Source organism: Takifugu flavidus, chromosome 16 (assembly GCF_003711565.1).
Source record: "Takifugu flavidus isolate HTHZ2018 chromosome 16, ASM371156v2, whole genome shotgun sequence".
Lineage (NCBI taxonomy): Eukaryota > Metazoa > Chordata > Actinopteri > Tetraodontiformes > Tetraodontidae > Takifugu > Takifugu flavidus.
This window is the reverse complement of record NC_079535.1, coordinates 14189743-14212436: the sequence shown is the minus strand read 5'-3', so window position 1 is coordinate 14212436 and position 22694 is coordinate 14189743. Positions and strand designations below refer to the sequence as shown.

Below are 22694 nucleotides of genomic sequence, written 5' to 3'. Positions count from 1 at the left end.
GGAAAATCCAAAGTGCTGCATGTTCAGATGATCATTAGATTTTTTTTTTCATTGCTCAAAAACAAGTCTAGAAAGGTTAAAGCTCAAGGTCGTCTTTAAAGGTGGGAACACAACACTGTCACTCAAACAAAGCTACAGAAGAGTCGTTTATTCCTTCACTGGGACGACTGGCGGCATCGGTCTCATTAGCACTGATGGAAATGGAGGAACTGGGATGAGGGAACACGTCGCTTAAAATAAGGCTCCATTTGCTGCATCTCCAGTCGAACAACAGACTTTTGGCACCCTGAATTCAATACTGTTTTACAGACATTCCACTTCTCCCTTCCTTCACACAACTGCAACTCATTAGGAAACCAGGAGTTTGGAATCAAATTATGGGATAATAATTTCATCTGTGTTTATTAAAACACTGAAGCCGGACACAAATCCCCCGTCTCAACAAAGTCCTTCGACTCCGACCGATGTCCATCAAGAGTTGTGCTGCTCCATAAACAGCAAACATTTGACGGGACCATTTTCTACAGATTAACAGTAATTTGAGGCAAATTTGAAGCAAGGCTCTTCGTTAAGACAATTCTTTACCGTTTGCTAATATACGGCCTTCATTAGTTCCACTCCTTTTTGAAGAACTTTTATCAGACATGGACAGCAGATGAAATGGTGGCGGACTTGTCCTGGTGTCCACCGTCCAGACACCAACTCAGCAGCCGGTCTGGAGCGCCGAGGTGAAAGCAGGAACAACCTTCAGCTCATTCTCCTCAACAAAAGCTAAGAAATCTTTTCACATCTTCTTCAGTGAAGTGAATGACGAGTGTAATAAGACACATTCAGGTACTTTCATTGGAACTGACGAACCAGTTTTTAACTCAAAGATGGACGAGAGCCAGAGTGACACTGAGCTCCGGGGGTGACGGCTCCTGTTTTAGAGTGAGAGTGGGGGGGGGGGGGGGGGGGCAGATGTGCTGGGGGTCTGTACGGAAAAGTCTGCTCCATGTGGAGTTCTACATTTGGCTCAGGAAATGAGCACGGCCGTTGTCCTCCAGGCGGCGGGTCAGGATTTCGCAGCCAGTCTCCGTGACCAGTAGAGTGTGTTCGAACTGGGCCGAGCGCTTCCCGTCCCTGGTCACCGCCGTCCAGCCGTCGGGCCACGTCTCATCCTGCCAGCCGCCTGCAACAGTACAGCCAACGGATCAAATAACCACATGACCTCAATGATGGCGGCACCGCTGCTGCTGCCCTTTACCTTCACATATCATTGGCTCGATGGTGAACACGTGACCGGGCTTCATGACTCCAACGGCTTTGTTTTCTGAGAGATAAATGGCACAGACGTCAGTTTGGAGGGTTAGGGTTAGAGAGGGTTAGGGTTAGAGAGGGTTAGGGTTAGAGAGGGCTAGGGTTAGGGTTAGAGAGGGTTAGGGTTAAAGAGGGTTAGGGTTAGAGAGGGTTAGGGTTAGGGTTAGAGAGGGTTAGGGTTAGAGAGGGTTAGGGTTAGAGAGGGTTAGGGTTAGAGAGGGCTAGGGTTAGGGTTAGAGAGGGTTAGGGTTAAAGAGGGTTAGGGTTAGAGAGGGTTAGGGTTAGGGTTAGCTGGGTTAGGGTGAGCTGGGTTAGGGTTAGAGGGTTAGGGTTAGAGAGGGTTAGGGTTAGGTGGGTTAGCTGGGTTAGGGTTAGAGAGGGTTAGGGTTAGGGTTAGGGTTAGCTGGGTTAGGTTAGCTGGGTTAGGGTTAGAGAGGTTAGGGTTAGAGAGGGTTAGGGTTAGCTGGGTTAGGGTTAGCTGAGTTAGGGTTAGAGAGGGTTAGGGTTAGAGAGGGTTAGGGTTAGGGTTAGAGAGGGTTAGGGTTAGAGAGGGTTAGGGTTAAAGAGGGTTAGGGTTAGCTGGGTTAAGGTTAGCTGAGTTAGGGTTAGAGAGGGTTAGGGTTAGCTGGGTTAGGGTTAGCTGAGTTAGGGTTAGAGAGGGTTAGGGTTAGAGAGGGTTAGGTTAGAGAGGGTTAGGGTTAGAGGGTTAGGGTTAGCTGGGTTAGGGTTAGAGAGGGTTAGGGTTAGAGAGGGTTAGGGTTAGCTGGGTTAGGGTTAGAGAGGGTTAGGGTTAGCTGGGTTAGGGTTAGAGAGGGTTAGGGTTAGCTGGGTTAGGGTTAGGGTTAGAGAGGGTTAGGGTTAGCTGGGTTAGGGTTAGAGAGGGTTAGGGTTAGCTGGGTTAGGGTTTGCTGGTAAATGGCTGGTAAACCTCAACTCACTGGCATAATGGGGGACATTCGGAGCTGTGTGGAAGAGCCGGTGGATGCCGTGGCCGCAGTAGCTCCGCACAACAGAGAAGCTGCTGGCCTGGGCATGCTTCTGGATGATGTTTCCTAATTCTCTGTAACGAACACCGGGCTTGACTGTTGAAGAGATGGTAATGAAGAGAGTCAAGCGGGTAAGATTGAATGATCTCTGCATTGAGTTCATGCTACTTTTAATCCAGGTTAGGTCCAAAACATCAGAATGCTGAGCAACAGGGTTAGGGTTAGGGTTAGGGTTAACCCTAACCCTAACCCTAACCCTATCGAAACCTGTTTACATGTCCGACACATCTGAAATTTTGATAACTTATTTTAAAAGAGTGAAAATAAACCATTCAACCATTCTTAACCTGTCTAATGGCAGCGCCATCTGGTGGACAAAACACATGACAGCAGCTTAGTTTCCAAAAGAAATCGAGCACATCTCTGGAGTGACAATTACCTGTTGGAAGTTTCTCACACAGCAGCCATACGGAGTAAAAGTACCGTGGTGATCATTGTACAGGGAACATCTCTGACATTCCTACCAGAGTCGATGGCTTGCATGAGGCATTCGTATGTTGTCTGAACCAGCTTCTTTGCTTCTTCATCCACATCTCCAACAAAGAACGTTTCATTGAGGTCTCCATGGAAGCCATTGTGGTAGACCGTGATGTCAACTGCATGAACAATGAAAGCGCTGATGTAACGTGTCACATTGACTCTGAACACAGGTCTGGATGATGATTAGAGAGTTTATTTTTCCACGTTGGCCCAGTCATCAGGCTTCGTCAAATTTGACTAAAAACTGGGAAGTGTACCATTGAGGATGTCTCCCTCCTGCAGGAGTCTTCTGTCTGGGATTCCGTGGCAGATGACCTCATTGACCGATGTACAGCACGATTTGGGAAAGTTATAATAGTTGAGGGGGGAGGGGTAACAGTTCCTCGCTGTACAGGCCTGAAAATGCAAGGCATGCTGGGTAAGGACACATTATTGACTCCTTCATAGTGAAGACGTGTCGGTCACAGTGTGTCAGATCAGTATGCCTGTGATATTTTAGACAAGCTAACCGCAGTTGGACTGTCTGACAGCAGGGGGCGCTGAAACACCTCAGTTGTCAATAGCATCTTAATAAGTCTGTCATGGTTGGTTGGTTTTGCACTGCAGGAGATTCCACTGACATTCATGTGACTAACTCAAAGAAAATAGTGATTGCAAAAGGATAAATACCAGATGAACAGCGTGGTCAATCTCCTCTGTCGTGGTACCCGGCTTCACCATCATGGCTGCGATATCCAGAACCTCTCGAGCCAACTGCAAACCACGTCAGAATCAACACAGAGGCTGCAAAGTCTTCACCAGCTCAAGGAATCCTCACCTTGCAAACGACCCTCATTCCTTCGATGTCGTCAGCAGACAGGGTCTTGATCTGTGACGTCCCCTTTAGGAACTGCTCGGACTCGGATATCCCTGAGGGAAGGACAGATCATCTTAGACCTGGATACCCACCGCTACTCCAAACACAGCAGCAGCTGACTGGACTGCTGAATGTGCTCTTTAAAGAAATGAATTTTGATTAGGTGACACTGAACCAGCTGGCAGGGAGGAAGCGGGAGGTGTCGCGACCTGTACTGGAGACATTTCTGATGAGAAATATAACACAAGCTAATCTTGGCTTTGTTACAGCGTCTCAACACGTTTCATTGCCCGGCTTCGCTTGTGCTTTAAAAGACACACGTGGAATCTGTCTTTGACGGTAGATTCCGTCTCACCCTAACCCTCCAGCAGAAGCAGCCAGCCATGCTGTTAGCAGCAGCTTCTGGGGTGGCCGCTGAGCTGACGCTGCTAATGCTAACAGTGCTGGTGAAGATGTATGACGTAGGATGAAACCAAGATAAAGTAGCTAAGTGCAGGGGTTTAGAACTAGTTTTGCCAAAGGTTTTTTATTTTTTATTTAGTAACATAACAGGAGCACGCCACGAACCTGAGCAGTTGCCTAGCAACACAGACTTTCCAAAGGGCTGTATAAAACCTGTGTGGAACCATCATTTTCACTTTTACTCTGATGGTGCTGCTTAAAAAAAACCAGCGTATGAACAAATTTACTGCAGAGCATTAGACTTGTGATCTGAAACAAGCAGCTGTGTGACCATAAAACATGAACCTGGAACAAATGCATCTGGGCCCCTAAAGAGACAGTAACCATGACGACACGGGGATAGATCTATGCACTCAGATGACTTGGATAGTGAGGTTGCCATGGCTGCACAATAAAAGACTAGCCCAGAGAAACAGACATAAACCAGCTTACTATTGTAGGCAAGCCTAACCCTAACCCTCTAACCCTAACCCAACCCTCTAACCCTAACCTCTAACCCTAACCCAACCCTCTAACCCTAACCCCTAACCCTCTAACCCTAACCAGCTTACTATTGTAGGCAAGCCTAACCCTAACCTCTAACCCTAACCCTCTAACCCTAACCCAACCCTCTAACCTTAACCCCTAACCAACCCTAACCCTCTAACCCTAACCCACTAACCCCTAACCCTCTAACCCTAACCAGCTTACTATTGTAGGCAAGCCTAACCCTAACCCTCTAACCCTAACCCTCTAACCCTAACCCAACCCTCTAACCTTAACCCCTAACCAACCCTAACTCTCTAACCCAGTGCTTCTCAATTATTTTCTGTTACGCCCCCCCTAGGAAGAAGAAAACATTTTTCGCCCCCCCCCCCCACCGTGACTATAATTAGTATCATTTGTCTATGAAATTGTTATAAGTACACCCCTGCATAACATTGTATCCTTATTAATATTAAAGAAAACAAAAAAAGAAAGAAATATAGACCAAAGCGGGATGATTGTTGCCAATATTCGGCACGTTTTTGCCGAAAAAACTCAAGCGGCTGATCAGCGTGACTGGGGTGTAATGTCTTTAAGTGAGGGTTAGGGTTAACCAGGGTTAGGGTTAACCAGGGTTAGGGTTATCAGCATGACTGGGGTGTAATGTCTTTAAGTGAGGGTTAGGGTTAACCAGGGTTAGGGTTAACCAGGGTTAGGGTTAGTGTTAGGGTTAACCAGGGTTAGGGTTAACCAGGGTTAGGGTTAACCAGGGTTAGGGTTATCAGCGTGACTGGGGTGTAATGTCTTTAAGTGAGGCCTTCATTTATTTGGCTTCATGCTGTCCTGCCAACATTTTTAGACACAGTAAACACACCGGTCTTTCCTCGTCTCCCACCGTAGTCGCAGTGAAGCCAAGCGCTATAAAGGCTTCGTCATATTTCCTCGTCTTAGCTTTCGGGAGACTTTCGTATGTCTCATTATCTCCGTCTCTCTCCGCCTTTCTTTCCATCACTGTTAAGTATTTTTTCATGCTGTCTCTTGGTGGTTTGTTCACTGCACTTCCTATCTCTTGCTCTGTGGTGTGTGCGCGCGGGATGTGCAATTACACTTTATTCTAGTACGGAAACAAAAAACAAAAAACATGTTCTCCGGGGTCACACGCGCCCCCCCCGGCATCGCAACCCTAACCCTAGCCCCACTATTTGAGAAGCACTGCTCTAACCCTAACCCACTAACCCTAAACCTAACCCTCTAACCCTAACCACTAACTCTAACCCTAACCCTCTAACTCTAACCACTAACCCTAACTCTCTAACTCTCTAACCCCTAGGGGGGGACAAGGGAGAGGGAGGGAGGGAGAGAGAGGGAGGGAGAGAGAGGGAGGGAGGGAAGGGAGAGAGAAGGAGAGAGGGAGTTCCCTCTGGTTACCTTGTCCCTAGCTTAGCTTGCTAGCCAGCCATGTCCCAGACAGGAGTTCCCTCTGGTTACCTTGTCCCTAGCTTAGCTTGCTAGCTAGCCAGCCTGATAATGTCTTCTTCCCTTTCTACCCAAAGATGCTCAGTTTCCAATAGGCTGGTTTACGTTCTTTTTCTGGGTCAGCGTTGCTATTCAGGAGGAGCCGTGTGTGTTTGGCTCATCAGCCCTTATGCTAAAATGCTAAATTGATCACACGGGTACCTCTGGGATGATCAGCATAGTCGGGTCTCTGGATGTCGCTGGGCACAGGCCTCATTGGAGTCTACAAGAAGGTGAAGAATTAAATGATTCAATTCAAGCTGGTAATAAAAGAGGGATTTACGAGGACGTACCAACGGGTAGTGAGGACGTAATCTTCCCGTGTAGCGGTAGCCTGGCCACGGATCGGTGGTCATGTCCCGCTCCAGACAGTTCTTAGACTCATTCTGGTTCTTTTCTTCCTCTGACAAAACACAGAAACAGTCCTGACACCACCGGACCCATTCACAATCATCCCAACGTGCTCCTCGGAGGTTCCAGCCAGACTCCCGTCCCCACGGAGCCTCCGTGAAGGTGATACCTACTTGCTTTTTTGTGTAGCAACTTGTGAGATGCCCAGCTTCCTTTGAAACATTCCTGAAAATGGAAACAAAGATGCTCAAACATTCTGGCCCTGATTTGGCTCGATAAAATACAGAAGAACAAACTCTTCACAAATGAAAGGGACTGAATGAGTGTTGCACAAATACACCCAACCAAGAAATGTATAAAAGAGCTGACAGTTGGTGACAGTCGGTGGGAGTCGGCGAGAGTCGGTGCTGAACACCGGCGAATCAGCTGGAAATCAGTTTTAAAGAGACACATTTTTGATTAAAGTCGGATCGACGTCCCATAATTAAACATCATGACACCAAGGTGAGCCTTGCCTTCATTATCTCAGTAATACTTTACTTTTAAATTTCAGGACGTCGCATTAGAAAGCACTTTCTACACACAGACTTTGCTGTTATTAGGGAACTTGGTACTAAAACCTTTACTTTTTACGGTTGCATCACAAGCTAACCACGCAACAGTTAGCTAGCCGGGTTTGCTCGGCCTGCTCGTCACAAACATCCATGTTTGCAGACACGGCTTCAATGATTCGTGCACGTTTGTAGAACATTCCAGGGCGAGGAAGCATCTGTTGCCGCAGAGCGAATGTATTATTAGAGCTTTACCAAACTCGCCCAGCTAGCATGGCAGCTAGCATGACAGCTAGCAGCTCAGCGATGACAGGGCCCCAACTGAGGGCTCGAGCGACCTTTAAGGCGGCTACTGTGCAAAAACCAGCGGTACCTGAGAACAGAAGTAGGAGCCTTGGATGCCCAGCTTGATACACGTGGGACACTGCAGTTTGGCGTCCCTGCTGCAGCCTTCTGTCTCACACTCCCGTCGAGCTTCGGTGCTCGCCATGCCGCCGTCGGGAGGGTGCTGCCGGCCAGTGACGCCACACGGCGCATGTGCACCGCGGGCCCGTCACATTGCGCAGTTCGGTCCAATGAACAGAAACTTTTCTTGCTTCCACAGATTTGTAAGATGGCGACCGCCGAACCGGTGAGTACTTGTATATTCAAACTTTTTCACTGTTTCTGTAATCACAGGCCGACCATCCGCAATGACTGGAGGCACCAGTCACCGATATAATATTCACATTTTCAGCTTTCACTAGTTTTAAGTTTGCCTTCTTTTGCCGCGGCTTACGCGTGTCAGAGGAATGTTGGTGAATGGAGAACTAAGTTCCAGGCTGACACCATGACCAACCGGAATGCCGTTAACCTTTGCGGGGACAGTCGCTCCAAGTCCTCCTACAAAAGTTCCCAAAGGTTGATTCATCGTAGTTTGTAATCCAACGTGCCCATCTTGATGCCATTTATTATGCATCGCTATTGTTGTTATCTTCTTATCTATACGTTTGGCGAGTAAAACAGCCCGTTAAAAACAAAAGCATATCTAATTTGTCATGATTCATATTGCTCCCTGCTGACCTTTAATGTTAGCCGGTTGCTAGCTAACGCTTGTGAAGCGGCTTGACTGTTCACAAGAATCACTGTAAAAATACATGCTGGATTCAGGGGATTGCTTTGTTTGTTTGTTTGTTAGCATTGTGGAACTTAGAACCGGTTGTTTGTTCTGACTGGATAGAGATGTAGTTGATAAATAGCTTCAGAACAAATGCAGCCACGCGTGACTACAAATGAGTAAAAGTTAGTCTCAACAGCCAATCGCGTTAGCTAATGATAGCAGTTTAGTCAGCTAGCAAATATTAGCTTCACGTCACAAGCAAATATGGTCCAGATGTTCTGTCGTATAACACGGGTACACCACAAAGGAACCTTTTACCTTTGAAGTTCACGCTTTTTTTATTATTCTACAGTATATTGTTATTTCTTGTGTGAAAAGGAAGTCTGTTTTCTGTCAAACTTTAGGCTTTCACTTTCCCAGTATTAGCACATTCTGTTCTTCCTTCCTCCGTGGGGCTTTTAGACCACAATTAGGAAGCATGTTGCCCCCCTGATAGTGATGTTATTTGTAGGAACCCAGCCCAAATCTCTCCCAACCTGAGGAAGAAGAAACTGGAGAGACTGGCCAAGAGTTGGTGAGACCAGATCCCTACATCAAACACCCTCTCCAAAACAGGTTAGTGGATCCTGCACGATAGAAGGGTTAGGGCTAGTTAGGGTTAGTTAGGGTTAGAGGTAAGTTAAACGATCAGGGTGCAGACCAAGCAGTGAAGGATGAGCAGGTGCACATGAGCAGACTGGAATAGTGGAATCCAAATGGTTTGATTCTACCCGTGTGGCAGTTGTGGACGGGTAGTTAAGTGTGACATGGACATTGTCAGGTTAATGGTTAATGGCGGGGATGCCGCTAGTGTTGCTGTAATGTAGCCTGGTTGGCCTAACCCTAACCCTTGAGAGGGTGTACAGATTGCTCACTGTCATCGGGGTCACCTGCTGTGCCACCGTCATTTTGACTAGTATGCAGGTAGTAACCCTAACCCTAACCCATCTGTCCTGGTTTTAGCGGGTGGTGCTGGAATGTAACAGCCCCCTGCTTGATTTGCACAACATGAATGATGGCAGACTTGATTCATTTGTGCCTGCCTGCCTTTGTTCACCTCATTTGAAGGCAAATGTCTTCTCTTTCCTCCCAACAGATGGTCTCTGTGGTTCTTCAAGAATGACAAGAGCAAAACATGGCAGGCAAACCTGCGGCTCATCTCTAAATTTGACACCGTTGAAGATTTTTGGGCGTAAGGAGCAATAAATCTGACAAGTCCTAGGAAGCAGCAAACCATTCAGCAGTTTTTTCCATTCTGTTCATGCGGTGCTTCGTTTATTTTAGCCTCTACAACCACATTCAGTTGTCGAGCAACCTCATGTCGGGCTGCGATTACTCTCTCTTTAAGGTGAGTCCAGAGTTCTTATTTACTCAAAGATAAATCTCTTCTTTTGGGTTGCTGTGAGAGATGAAATCCCAAAGGAAACCGTTTCTCTTGGAGCTTCCTCTGGTCCCGATTCTCTTTTTGTTCTTGGGGATGTGCAGATAAATCAGCTGCTTCAGTGCTAAGCTAACGCAGATAAGCAAAGGTGTCTCAGAAGTAATGTTTCATTCAATTCACGGGTTTTAACCCTTTTTATGAAGCCATTCCCCACATCTGAGATATACTTTACTTAAGTTCACAATCAAAGCGGACCTTAATGACTCACACAAACCCTTCGTTTTGCCTGCTGCGTCACCACGGTAACATACGCTGCTAAAGACATACAGCTTTGTGGGACGAGGTTCTGAGTTAGGGTTAGAGGGTTAGGGAGCAGAGGGGTTAGGGTTAGTGGTTAGAGTTAGGGTTAGGGAGCAGAGGGGTTAGGGTTAGGGGTTAGAGTTGGGTTAGGGTTAGAGGGTTAGGGAGCAGAGGGGTTAGGGTTAGGTTTAGGGAGCAGAGGGGTTAGGGTTAGAGGGTTAGGGGTTAGAGTTGGGTTAGGGTTAGAGGATTAGGGAGCAGAGGGGTTAGGGTTAGGGTTAGAGGATTAGGGAGCAGAGGGGTTAGGGTTAGGGTTAGGGGTTAGAGTTGGGTTAGGGTTAGAGGATTAGGGAGCAGAGGGGTTAGAGTTAGGGTTAGGGAGCAGAGGGGTTAGTGGTTAGAGTTAGGGTTAGGGAGCAGAGGGGTTAGTGGTTAGAGTTAGGGTTAGGGAGCAGAGGGGTTAGGGTTAGGGTTAGGTTTAGGGAGCAGAGGGGGTTAGGGTTAGAGGGTTAGGGAGCAGAGGGGTTAGAGGGTTAGAGAGTTAGGGAGCAGAGGGGTTAGGGTTAGAGGGTTAGACCTCAGTCATGCTAGTTCGGGTTAGGGGTTAGACCTCAGTCATGGGTCCCTAACCCTAACCCTCATTGAGGTCCCGCTCAGCTGCTTCTGCATTTGTCTTGACCCTTTGCATCCATGTTGTAGGATGAAATTGAGCCGATGTGGGAGGACGAGAGGAACAAGCGCGGCGGACGCTGGCTGATCACACTCAACAAGCAGCAGAGGAGATTCGACCTGGACCGCTTTTGGTTGGAGACTGTAGGTTTGATCACACCTCCTCAGCTCCTGACGTGAACTTTCCTGCTAATCTTAGGGCAGAAGTGTTGAAGTGATGTCAGGTTTTTAACCCTGAAATTCAGAGCATCCTCACAACCCCGAGTCTAAAAGCTCCTGTTATATTCTGTTTATAGGCACTTCTGACTAGTTTTTGTGACACTAAATCAGTTGCAGACATGCTATTGTTCAAATTCTATATTAGAAAATGCTGTTATAGGGTGATTGGCATTTTTCATGTGGAATGTGCAAACTACAAAGCAGACCATGCTGAAAAAGGCTGACGAAGGTTAAACAACTGTGAGAATAGCTTTTGTACACTCGGTGGTGTTATTTTCCAACTAACCCAACCCTAGCTTAACCCTAACCCAACTAACCTAACCCTAACCCTTGAATGCAACACTTTGTCATCAAACCATGCAATGCAGGTTAGCAAAAAGACCAAATGGCTTCATATGAGCACAAACACATTAGGAGCCATTAAGCTTTAAAAAAGGCTCGATACCATCCATCTTTCCTTTGGTTGGTTTCCTTTCTGGCTGATGACCAACTGTTTTGCAGCTCCTGTGTTTGGTCGGTGAGGCCTTTGATGACTACAGCGACGATGTGTGTGGAGCCGTGGTCAATGTCCGTGCGAAAGGAGATAAAATAGCCATCTGGACAGCAAACTACGAGAACCGGGACGCTGTGACGCACATCGGGTGAGACGTCTTTCCGTTTGCCGTAAACCCGTAAAGCCCGCTGTGATGCTAACCCTAACCCTTTTCCAGGAGAGTTTACAAGGAACGCCTGGGCCTTCCCATGAAGATGACAATTGGCTACCAGTGTCACGCCGACACGGCCACAAAGAGCGGCTCCACCACCAAGAACAAATATGTGGTTTAAAGCGTGCCAACGTGCCTCTTCCCTTTCCTCGTCTTATTTGTTGCCGGTGCATATTGTTTACTCTGCGGAAAGCAATCTGGAGGACGCAGCGGTCCAGGACTTCATGCCAGGTGTTTCCAGAACCTTCCCGGGACATGAACAGGAAACGAGATCTTCCAAAACACTAACAATCAGAGGTATTAACATTGGAGGAGACATAGAGGGCGACATACTCTAGAAACCTCTTGCTTTTTTTAATTCAGGGAAGCTAAAAGTGCAAACAAAGTGTGTTCCTCCCATTTTCTACAGCGCCGTTTTGCTGAAATCCTAAATAACATTAAACTCTTTTAATTTATTATTGATTTGCCTGCATTTTATTAGATTAGACCTTTGTTTTATGCTTTGCCTTGAGCTGTTGCACGTTATCAAAATTTACAGTATTTCTTGATGCCTATTCATGAGTGTTAATATAATTATTAAAACATTTGTTTTGCAATTATTACGTCTCCCATGGTCACAGTTCTTCCAGCCTGTTAATGGTCCGCAGCCCCCCCACCATCAGCAGCAGTCCGACATTAGATCTCTGAAAACGTCGTTATAAAGAAAGAACGTGAAAAGGGGTTAGAGTCAGGGTTACATTGGAAGGGTTAGGGTTAGTAGGGTTAGGGTTACATTGGAAGGGTTAGTAGGGTTAGTAGGGTTAGGGTTACATTGGAAGGGTTAGTAGGGTTAGGGTTACATTGGAAGGGTTAGGGTTAGTAGGGTTAGGGTTACATTGGAAGGGTTAGTAGGGTTAGGGTTACATTGGAAGTGTTAGGGTTGGAGTGGTTAGGGTTACATTGGTAGGGTTAGGGTTACATTGGAGGGGTTAGGGTTAGTAGGGTTAGGGTTACATTGGAAGGGTTAGTAGGGTTAGGGTTACATTGGAGGGGTTAGGGTTAGTAGGGTTAGGGTTACATTGGAGGGGTTAGGGTAGTAGGGTTAGGGTTACATTGGAAGGGTTAGGGTTACATTGGAGGGGTTAGGGTTAGTAGGGTTAGGGTTACATTGGAGGAGTTAGGGTTAGTAGGGTAGGGTTACATTGGAAGGGTTAGTAGGGTTGGGTTAGGGTTAGTAGGGTTAGGTTTACATTGGAGGGGTGAGGGTTAGTAGGGTTACATTAGAAGGGTTAGGGTTACATTGGAAGGGTTAGGGCTAATTAACAGGGTTAGGGTTACATTGGAAGGGTTAGGGTTACATTGGAGGGGTTAGGGTTAGTAGGGTTGGGTTAGGGTTAGTAGGGTTGGGTTAGGGTTAGTAGGGTTAGGGTTACATTGGAGGGGTTAGGGTTAGTAGGGTTGGGTTAGGGTTAGGGTTACATTGGAAGGGTTAGCGTTACATTGGAAGGGTTAGTAGGGTTAGGTTAGGTTAGTAGGGTTAGGGTTACATTGGAGGGGTTAGGGTTAGTAGGGTTAGTAGGGTTAGGGTTACATTGGAGGGGTTAGGGTTAGTAGGGTTGGGTTAGGGTTACATTGGAGGGGTTAGGGTTAGTAGGGTTAGGATTACATTGGAAGGTTAGGGTTAGTAGGGTTAGGATTACATTGGAAGGGTTAGTAGGGTTGGGTTAGGGTTAGTAGGGTTAGGGTTACATTGGAGGGGTTAGTAGGGTTAGGGTTACATTGGAGGGGTTAGGGTTAGTAGGGTTAGGATTACATTGGAAGGTGAGCATTCTGGGTTGGTTGGCACCTTTGGAGAATGGGAATCCAGCACATCAAACGGCAGCACTTTTCCGAGGGAAGGGCTTCCACAGCAACATGTGGGAACTGACCCGGCCAAGCATGATGTCGATGTGGCGTCATGGCGACTGGGGTGTGGCCTGTGGTAGTGACCTTTAAAGGCCAGATCATCCATCATGTAAATCCGCAGCTAATTGATAAGTAAAATGCTAATTTATCCAATTCATCAGAGTTGGCCTCCCAGGTCATATGGCCGCCATGTGAGGTGTATTTTGATAATTGGTCAACTTTCAATACATTTGCCATATTTTTTCTTCCTCACTCGGCTCATCTGCCAACAAAATTCATTGAATTAGTTGTTTCTGAATGAAATCTGAACCTGGTAACTTCTTAATGAAATCTTATTGCTGCTGTCCGGTGTCGATGCTGTAGAATGCCAGACTTTGCTTCTGCCCACATTCAAGCACTTATCCAGTTTTAATGTTTCCTGTTATAAATAAAAAGACACCAAACTTCCCATTTTGTCCTGACGGGTCACCACAAGGCCACCGACACACTCACTTTATTAAGAGGGTGAGGAGAGGAGAGGAGAGGAGAGGAGAGGAGAGGAGAGGAGAGGAGAGGAGAGGAGAGGAGAGGAGAGGAGAGGGAGGAGAGGGAGGAGGAGGAGAGAGGAGAAGGAGAGGAGAGGGAGGAGGAGGAGAGGAGAGGAGAGGAGAGGAGAGGAGAGGAGGAGGAGAGGAGAGGAGAGGAGGAGGAGAGAGGAGGAGAGGAGGAGAGGAGAGGGAGGAGGGGGAGAGGAGAGGAGGAGGAGAGGAGAGGAGAGGAGGAGAGGAGAGGAGAGGAGAGGAGAGGAGGAGAGGAGAGGAGAGAGGCATAGTCATCCATCCATCCTCTTTCTGAATCTGAATCAGGGTCCCTGGAGCTGTGTGAGTCCATCCCAGCAGACCCTAGCAGGGCCCCAGTCCACCCATAGGGTCTGTTTAGGACTGCAGCAGGTCATGGAAGCACTGGAAGGAAACCCAGAGCTGAAATTAAACTTGAAACCTTCTTAGTTGGGGTTAGGCTATAGGGTTAGAAAATGTGCTAACCCTGAAGATGACATTGCCATTAATCAATCCTGTTGCTTGTGATGTACTTCATGGTTAACCTTATAATAAAGAGGGTAATTAGTTGTGGATTAGTAGAGACGGCAATCTAGACTATTCTCATATCTTGTTCCCTGATGTTGGAACAGCCTCCCGTCTGCTGTCAGAGCAGGGGCAACCCTCTCTTCCTTAGGGTTAGGGTTAAAAGCTCGTGAAGACACAGATCTTCTAACCCTAACCTTAACCTACCTGTTTCCAAGTGTAACTAACAACAACCAGAGCAGAGCTGGTTAAAATCCACCTAGGCGTGAGGGTCTGTCTTTTGTGTTATCATGTGTGTTATAGTAAAAGGCTTCAAATTATGTAGGCTGTATGGTGGAACGTGGGATTGACGGGCAGATTGGCGTTACCTCTGTGGTGATGCGGTTGGTGTCCTGGACTGTTGTAGTGAAGAAAGAGCTGAGTTGAGAGGGAAAGCTTCTCATTTACTGGTCAATGCTCCCTCTCACCAATGGTCATGAACCCTGGGCAATGACTGAAAGGACAAAAGGATGGAAGTTTCCTCCGCAGGGCGCTCCCTCAGGGACATAAGATGAGGAACTGAGGAGCTCGGGAGGAGCTCGCAGTAGAGCTACTTCACATCAAGATCCGTTTGACTGGAGCTGCTTACAAATCGGACCGAAAGAAATTGGCAAATTGGGTAATGAGGGAATAATGCTGGAAAAGTATCCACATTACAAATCAAAGACATGGATGGTGTATTTAGTAGGACGTGTGTTCCCAGCAGCTATAATTAGGACATTGTTGACGTAATGTACCCCTACAGGCTCAGGGGTCTAAAACAGACCATCCAAACCTTTTGAAGCTCATTTCTGTCACCCTGCCATTCTTTGTATGGCTGATAGTTTCCCCAGGCCGAGTTGAACTCATTTCTATACCATTAATATAAAAATCAATAATCAGAATTGATTAACCCAGATGAAATGAGCCAGAATTCAGTTCATATTTTAAGATGCTTATTAAAGTGATCAAACAAGGTGTAAAGCGACCGATCCAAACTCCCAGCACCCATCTGCTGCACGTGTCCTGGTTTTAACCAGGAAAATCATTTAAAAGGAATTTTTTAGGAAGTGCTATCTTACTCCTGAAGTGACTGAAAAATGTAAGACATTTCTTCCAACTTTTCTCTTCTACCTCTAATTTTATTGTCGACCATTTTATCAGAAATCATAAGTCAACACTTGAAAAAGTTACCCCACTCTAATTAGAAAGATCCACTCAAAACCAAACGCTAACCCTGGAAAGATGAAACAATCATCAAACAGATGAAGAGAAAATGTCACATTGCAGAACAGGAATGGAGGAAAAGTAGCTAAATTATTCATCACCAAGTTTTCACTGACCAGTTAATCACCTACAGTGAGGCAGGTCAACCCCAAGATACGACTGCCAACCACTGACCGCCTTGTCAACCCTGTTTTTGAGGAGGTCAGTAACTTATCATGGAGTGAGGATGTAGAACTTGTCCCCTCCTGTTGGGAAATGCGAAAACGTCTTGTTCTAGTTAATGTTGAAATCCTTGGTGGAGATGTTTCATAACTAAAACCCTCAACCTGCTTCTGAGATACCATGAGGAGGGTGAGGGTTTATTGACCACTGTACATTGTTCCCTTCCATGGGTGTGGGGAGCAGGACCTGTGGGTGAGTAATGGAGACTCCCCAGCAGTAACCAGTTGACCACATGGCTTTCTTTGTCTTAAAGACAAAGGAAAGCACCGGAACCCCAAATGTCCCACAGTCCATCAGGTGTGACAACCTGATAAAACAGTCGTTTCCATACATATCGAACTGTTCATGTTCCATTTCAGGTAATATTCAATAAGAACCTGGACTAGGACATTTGCTTCATTTAAAGGACAGCCGACACACACGGATCGGGTCCACAGCACAAAAGAAGCGCATCTGCAAATATGGAACAAAAGTGATGCGGAGGTATCCATGGTTACCAGCAACCCAAGGCAGGAGTGCAACAAGTAACCCGGTATAAAGATATCCTCTCTGTCCGTAACCTTTCTTTTGTTCTCCTCTCCTTTCTCGCTGTCTAACCTTTAATAGTTATTCAGAAAAGTAGGTTTGTGTCCCTTTTAACTGGCTTCATCGCAGCCGTCAGCAGATAGAAGCTGCAGTAAATTAGCTACATCCACCACTGACAGTCGAGGTCGCTGGTGGGCTGGAGAAGCCAATACTGGACTAATGGGATCTCTTTTCCTGGTTCCAGTCAGCACCTGCTGCAGCTGCATTCTGGGTCAGCTGGAGAGTTTTAACAACCTCTTTGGGCAGCCTGATAGAAGCGAATTACAGTCATTTAAGGAAAAGAAAGTGCAGAACTCCAGTTTCACTCTGTCAATTTATGAATGATTTTTTATTCCAAAAGTGTGAATTTAAGCATTAATATGCTGATGGAATTGTGGGTAACATTGCTACCAAAGTCTACTGCTGGTCTTCCAGAAGCACAAGAGTTTCAGGATGCAGTCGTATTCCTGTCAGTCTGTTCAGAGGTTCCTTCTGGTTTTGCAGGTTTTTACAGGTGCAGTGGGTCCAGGTGGAGTTCTTGGTATTTCTGGCACCCTCCAATGATGCAGACAGAAACAGGTACTTTACCCAAGTCCCATAAAAATAAAGCAAGAATATGAACTTCTCTGCAGGAGAATGAATTCATGCATCTCTATAAATGTCAGAATATTCCCATAAGAATGAAATTTCCTGGGACACTCTTGGGCCTGTGGTCACATCAGTGCAACTTTAGGAATCAGACTTTAGTTCATGTCATTCATTGTAATGAACCATTTTGCCCTTTTTCTATCTTTTCTTTGCTAATTGAAGAACTGACATTTAGACGCGCGTCCTGTTAATTAGGGCAGTGTTTCTTCGGCTCTCGGCCTGTCACTCTGGTCCACCCGTCACTTTTCTGTCTTAACCAGATGGCTAATGGATGATTCAGCTGATGACCAGTGCCACGAAGAAAAAAATCTCCAAAAAAGACTGAAAGGATATTTCTACTGATGCAGGTCAGTCAAATAATTGGAGCTTGAACAAACTGAATCAATAGCATTTCTCATTATTCTGAGGGTTAGGGTTAGGGTCAGGGTTAGGGGTTAGGGTTACCACTGGGTTAGGGTTAGGGTTACCACTGGGTTAGGGTTACCACTGGGTTAGGGTTGGGGTTACCACTGGGTTAGGGTTACCACTGGGTTAGGGTTAGGGTTACCACTGGTTAGGGTTAGGGTTAGGGTTAGGGTTACCACTGGGTTAGGGTTACCACTGGGTTAGGGTTACCACTGGGTTAGGGTTTGGGTTACCACTGGGTTAGGGTACCACTGGGTTAGGGTTACCACTGGGTCAGGGTTAGGGGTTAGGGTTACCACTGGTTAGGGTTACCACTGGTTAGGGTTAGGGTTAGCACTGGGTTAGGGTCAGGGTTAGGGTTACCACTGGGTTAGGGTTACCACTGGGTTAGGGTTAGGGTCAGGGTTACCACTGGGTTAGGGTTACCACTGGTTAGGGTTAGGGTTACCACTGGGTTAGGGTTACCACTGGGTTAGGGTTAGGGTTACCACTGGGTTAGGGTTACCACTGGGTTAGGGTCAGGGTTACCACTGGGTTAGGGTTACCACTGGTTAGGGTTACCACTGGGTTAGGGTCACCACTGGGTTAGGGTCAGGGTTAGGGTTACCACTGGGTCAGGGTTAGGGTTACCACTGGGTTAGGGTCAGGGTAAGGGGTTAGGGTTACCACTGGGTTAGGGTTAGGGTCAGGGTTAGGGTTACCACTGGGTTAGGGTTACCACTGGGTTAGGGTCAGGGTTAGGGGTTAGGGCACAGCTCACACAAACTCTGGATAATTACTTCAGCCTTCTCGCCACGGTGGCGTCAGCTAACCCTCCACAGGGAGCTGAGCCCCCGCCAACTGTTAGGGTTAGGGTTAGGGTTAGAGGGTTAGGGTTAGGGTTAGAGGGTTAGGGTTAGAGGGTTAGGGTTAGAGGGTTAGGGTTAGGGTTAGAGGGTTAGGGTCATTGTTAGAGGGTTAGGGTTAGAGGGTTAGGGTTAGGGTTAGAGGGTTAGGGTTAGAGGGTGAGGGGGTTAGGGTTAGGGTTAGAGGGTTAGGGTCATTGTTAGAGGGTTAGGGTTAGAGGGTTAGGGTCATTGTTAGAGGGTTAGGGTTAGAGGGTTAGGGTTAGGGTTAGGGTTAGAGGGTTAGGGTTAGGGTTAGAGGGTTAGGGTTAGAGGGTTAGGGGTTAGGGTTAGGGTTAGAGGGTTAGGGTCATTGTTAGAGGGTTAGGGTTAGAGGGTTAGGGTTATTCCTTTCACAGTATTTTGTTGCTCCTATTAAATGAACATCCCTTTTTGATATAAAGCTAGCACAAAAGATGTATTTTATATGCAAACTGTACCCAAACTGACTAAATAGCACTGGTGAATGTTTAATTAGATCAGGGTGCATTAATGATGTGAACAGTGGGAAGAACTTTGGTTAAATAATCCAAAATTTGGCCTCAACTGTAGGAACAAAACCTAGAATCTAATCATGATTCAAGTCTCCTAATCTATATAAAGTATAGTAAAGTATATAAAGTAACATGTCTATTTTAGCATTATTTTTGCCCCATCAAAGAATTATATAAACATATATCAGCAATAACAAATGAATATTAATAAATGTTTCCCTGCTGCATGGCAATGAAAAGGCCGTCCTTAAAAGAATAGCGCTAGAATTGTTTGGATTAAACCCAGAATCGCCATTCTTTCCGGTCAACATTGCCGCTGTGCTGGATATCTTATTAACGGGGTCCCCGTCTGAGCGCGCCTGTGTCATTCCATTAATGACCTGTTCACGGCTCTGTGGTGGGAATATGCACCCTCCCATGACTGTCCCTGTTCTCATTTACTGCTGCTAAACAGATTTCATTAATCACGTTGGCCACCCAGTCTCTTGTGATTACCAACACTCAACGGGTTTGGCTCCTCTCTCCCCACAAACCAGTAAGAATGGAAGACTGGTGACAGTATTCCGAGCACGTTCCCAGCAAAGTCTTGTGATCCATCCCTCCTTCATCCATGTGCCTATCCTAGAAGAGGGTTAGGGTTAGTAGGGTTGGGGTTGGTAGGGTTAGTAGTAGAAGAGGGTTAGGGTTAGTAGGGTTGGTAGGGTTAGGGTTAGTAGTAGAAGAGGGTTAGGGTTCGTCGGGTTCGGGTTGGTCGGGTTCGGGTTCGTCGTCGCCGCGCGTTCGGGTTCGTCGGGTTCGGGTTGGTCGGGTTCGGGTTCGTCGTCGCCGCGCGTTCGGGTTCGTCGGGTTCGGGTTGGTCGGGTTCGGGTTCGTCGTCGCCGCGCGTTCGGGTTCGTAGGGTTGGTGGGGTTAGGGTTAGTAGTAGAAGAGGGTTAGGGTTAGTAGGGTTAGGGTTAGGGTATTTACTGTGGAGTTTGAGCTGTGGACAGACTCGTGTCTGGTCAGAAGATTGACCTCGGGGGTCAAACGGGAGCAGGCTGGGCGGGGCGAACAGGCGTCCGACAGGTGATCTGAGGGTGAGACTGGCAATCAGTTCAGAACTGGAAACAGGAATCATGAAAAACTTGTGTTCAAAGTTTCAGGAGCCAGGCTGCACCACGGGGGTTAACAACAAACTGGCGATGATTGGAAAGTGAACCAGCAGGAGGCAGGTGAGGGTGATTAGCTGGAGATGAGTTCCAGGTGTGTAGATCACCTGACAGGAGAGAACCCGGAAGCAGCCCCGCCCAGCCTGGAAGGAAACAGACATGGGAAAGACAAGACAGAAGGGGAAACACTCGGGAACATGAGCACGGTTGTCCTCACCGTTGCCTTTAGCCAGTGATGTCATGATGATGTGAATGTGTGCTCGAAGGCCTCGCTGATGAGTCCAACTGGGGCGCCTTCTGTGTTCTGCCCAACAACCCCAAGGCTGCAGAGCCCCACCACCACATCTGAGGGGACAGTTGTTGATCGAGCCTCCTCTACTGGGTTCTTTTTTACTCTTTGGCTTCTCTTTCTTATTCCATTCCTTCTCAGGTCACATGACTTCAGCTCAGCCACAAATGACTTTGGCTTCACCATCTTTAAATCAAAACCCTCCTGTTTCTGTTAGTTTTTAAATTGAGAGGAATGGAAGATTACAGATATTGATAACGGATAATAACATTTTATATGTACTTCTCAAAGTTCAACATTGTGATTTTCTTCAAATATTTAAATTTTCCAGGATGGTAGAGTATTGTGTGACCCCTGACCAAGACTAAGTTGAACCGAGTTCCTGCCCTCCAGCTCCGGTGGAATTCTCCTCCTTTCTGAAAGCTGCTTGTCTCAAATTCAGCTGCTACTTTGACGCTTCTGAGTTGGTTCAGGGGAAAAAAGGAAATTGAAATGTCATGTAATCAGTGTTGTTATCACGGGAAACACTTTTATTATTTTTAATTGTATTATTGTTTTAAATTATTTTATCTCCCGTTTGTAATAAAGATTGTATTAGCTTATATTTATATAGCAGCAAACCCATTACTGCTATATATTTAAAAATCTCTTCTACGCCTTCTGTTTTAGCTGTCAATCACCCTTCACTTTAAATACACGTGGTCTCATTTCATATAAATACACTAAGTCAAAGATGAAAACAAAATCAATGAAGGGATTCATTCCTCTGAGTTATTGTGATTAATTTCTTCCTCCAAACATAACAGTTTTGTGAGGAGCCTGAGAAATTGAATACAAGCGACTGTAATTGGAGCTGCTGTCCAACAGAAATAGTGCAGCAGTGTTTTAGGAGAGGACGCGTGTGGAGCAAATGTCACCAGTAGCAGCAGTAATGGACAATGGACAGCTAGCAAGCAGCTTCCGTCAGTCCAGGTGACGCTTCCTTTTTTCCTCGGCGTAGCTGTCAGGAATGCCAGAACTCCGTCTGCTTCACTTTGGTCTCTGGTTCTGTCTTTCTATTTTGGTCCCACTCTCAGTCCAGAGTGTCAGGGGGTGCAGGAGGGGTGCAGCAATCCAAGACTTGCACTGTGCGGGGAGGGGGGGGGGGGCTAGAGGAGCGCTCGCTTGCCAGAACCCCATGGAGACATTAGCCTCACAGGTACATGCTAATGAAGACACACACACACACACACACACACACACACACACACACACCACACACACACACATTTGGAGACACCAGAATTCTCTCTTTTGTTAGAGTTTTCTGCAGCTCTTTTTAATGTTTTTCTCAGAAATATTTTTCAAATTCACAAAATCATTTTTTTTCTCACTTGTAAAATATGTCCAACGTCTTCATTATGTCAAACATGAGCAGAGGGGATCCATCATGAGTTATGGGGGAGAGTGAAGAAGATATATGGGAGGAACAACAACAGCTGAAAGTTGATCTTGGATTAAATATGATACAGAACAGAGAAATGAAGGAGAAACACTTAAAAAGGAAGCAGAGGTAAAGCTAACCAGATCCCACAGGATCTCGTCCCTTTGTTGCACCCTGCTGCTCGCTGGTGATGGACTGATTAAGTTGGAAGGTTTGCCCATCCTAGATGAAGGCAGGAAGAAAAATATGACTTCCTAAAAAATTTTTCAAAATAAGCGACGTGTATATAAATGGGAACAACATTGATCCTTGAGAGATGAGTAGAAACAACCGACATCTAACCCGAGCGAGCCGATTTTCTTCTTGGTCTAGGGTTAGGGTTAGAGGGTTAGGGTTAGGGGGTTAGGGTTAGAGGGTTAGAGGGTTAGGGTTAGGGTTAGAGGGTTAGGGTTAGAGGGTTAGGGTTAGATGGTTAGGGGTTAGGGTTAGGGTTAGGGTTAGAGGGTTAGGGTTAGAGGGTTAGGGTTAGAAGGTTAGAGGGTTAGGGTTTTAGGGTTAGAGGGTTAGAGGGTTAGGGTTAGAGGGTTAGGGTTAGAGGGTTAGGGTTAGATGGTTAGGGTTAGGGTTAGAAGGTTAGGGGGTTAGGGCTAGAGGGTTAGGGTTAGAGGGTTAGGGTTAGGGTTAGGGTTAGGGTTAGAGGGTTAGGGTTTTAGGGTTAGAGGGTTAGGGTTAGAGGGTTAGAGGGTTAGGGTTAGAGGTTAGGGGTTAGGGGTTAGGGCTAGAGGGTTAGGGGGTTAGGGTTAGAGGGTAGGGTTAGGGTTAGGGGTTAGGGTTAGAGGGTTAGGGGGTTAGGGTAGAGGGTTAGGGTTAGAGGGTTAGGGTTAGGGGGTTAGGGTTAGAGGGTTAGGGCTAGAGGGTTAGGGGGTTAGGGTTAGAGGGTTAGAGGGTAGAGGGTTAGGGCTAGAGGGTTAGGGTTAGGATTAGAGGGTTC

The 22694-nt window shown here is 46.6% G+C and overlaps 2 protein-coding genes across 3 annotated transcripts; one reads left to right on the top strand and one right to left on the bottom strand.

The window, feature by feature from the left end:
* Window positions 1-133: 133 nt before the first annotated feature.
* metap1 (methionyl aminopeptidase 1) lies at window positions 134-7618 on the bottom strand. The gene is made up of 11 exons (XM_057058995.1): window positions 7399-7618; window positions 6648-6699; window positions 6417-6526; window positions 6286-6346; window positions 3643-3734; window positions 3495-3578; window positions 3083-3221; window positions 2810-2941; window positions 2238-2381; window positions 1247-1312; window positions 134-1171 (listed from the first exon to the last, which is right to left on the bottom strand). The coding sequence occupies exons 1-11, from the start codon at window positions 7513-7515 to the stop codon at window positions 1005-1007; spliced, it is 1164 nt and encodes a 387-aa protein (XP_056914975.1). The 5' UTR covers window positions 7516-7618; the 3' UTR covers window positions 134-1004.
* On the top strand, window positions 7452-12035 carry eif4eb (eukaryotic translation initiation factor 4eb). 2 transcript variants are annotated; one of them, XM_057059000.1, is made up of 7 exons: window positions 7452-7656; window positions 8636-8739; window positions 9260-9355; window positions 9448-9511; window positions 10544-10657; window positions 11234-11373; window positions 11443-12035. In XM_057059000.1, the coding sequence occupies exons 1-7, from the start codon at window positions 7561-7563 to the stop codon at window positions 11555-11557; spliced, it is 729 nt and encodes a 242-aa protein (XP_056914980.1). In that variant the 5' UTR covers window positions 7452-7560; the 3' UTR covers window positions 11558-12035. The 2 variants fall into 2 exon arrangements, with proteins under 2 accessions (XP_056914980.1, XP_056914979.1); XM_057058999.1 differs by lacking the exon at window positions 7452-7656 and adding an exon at window positions 8065-8418.
* The last annotated feature ends 10659 nt before the right edge of the window (window positions 12036-22694 follow it).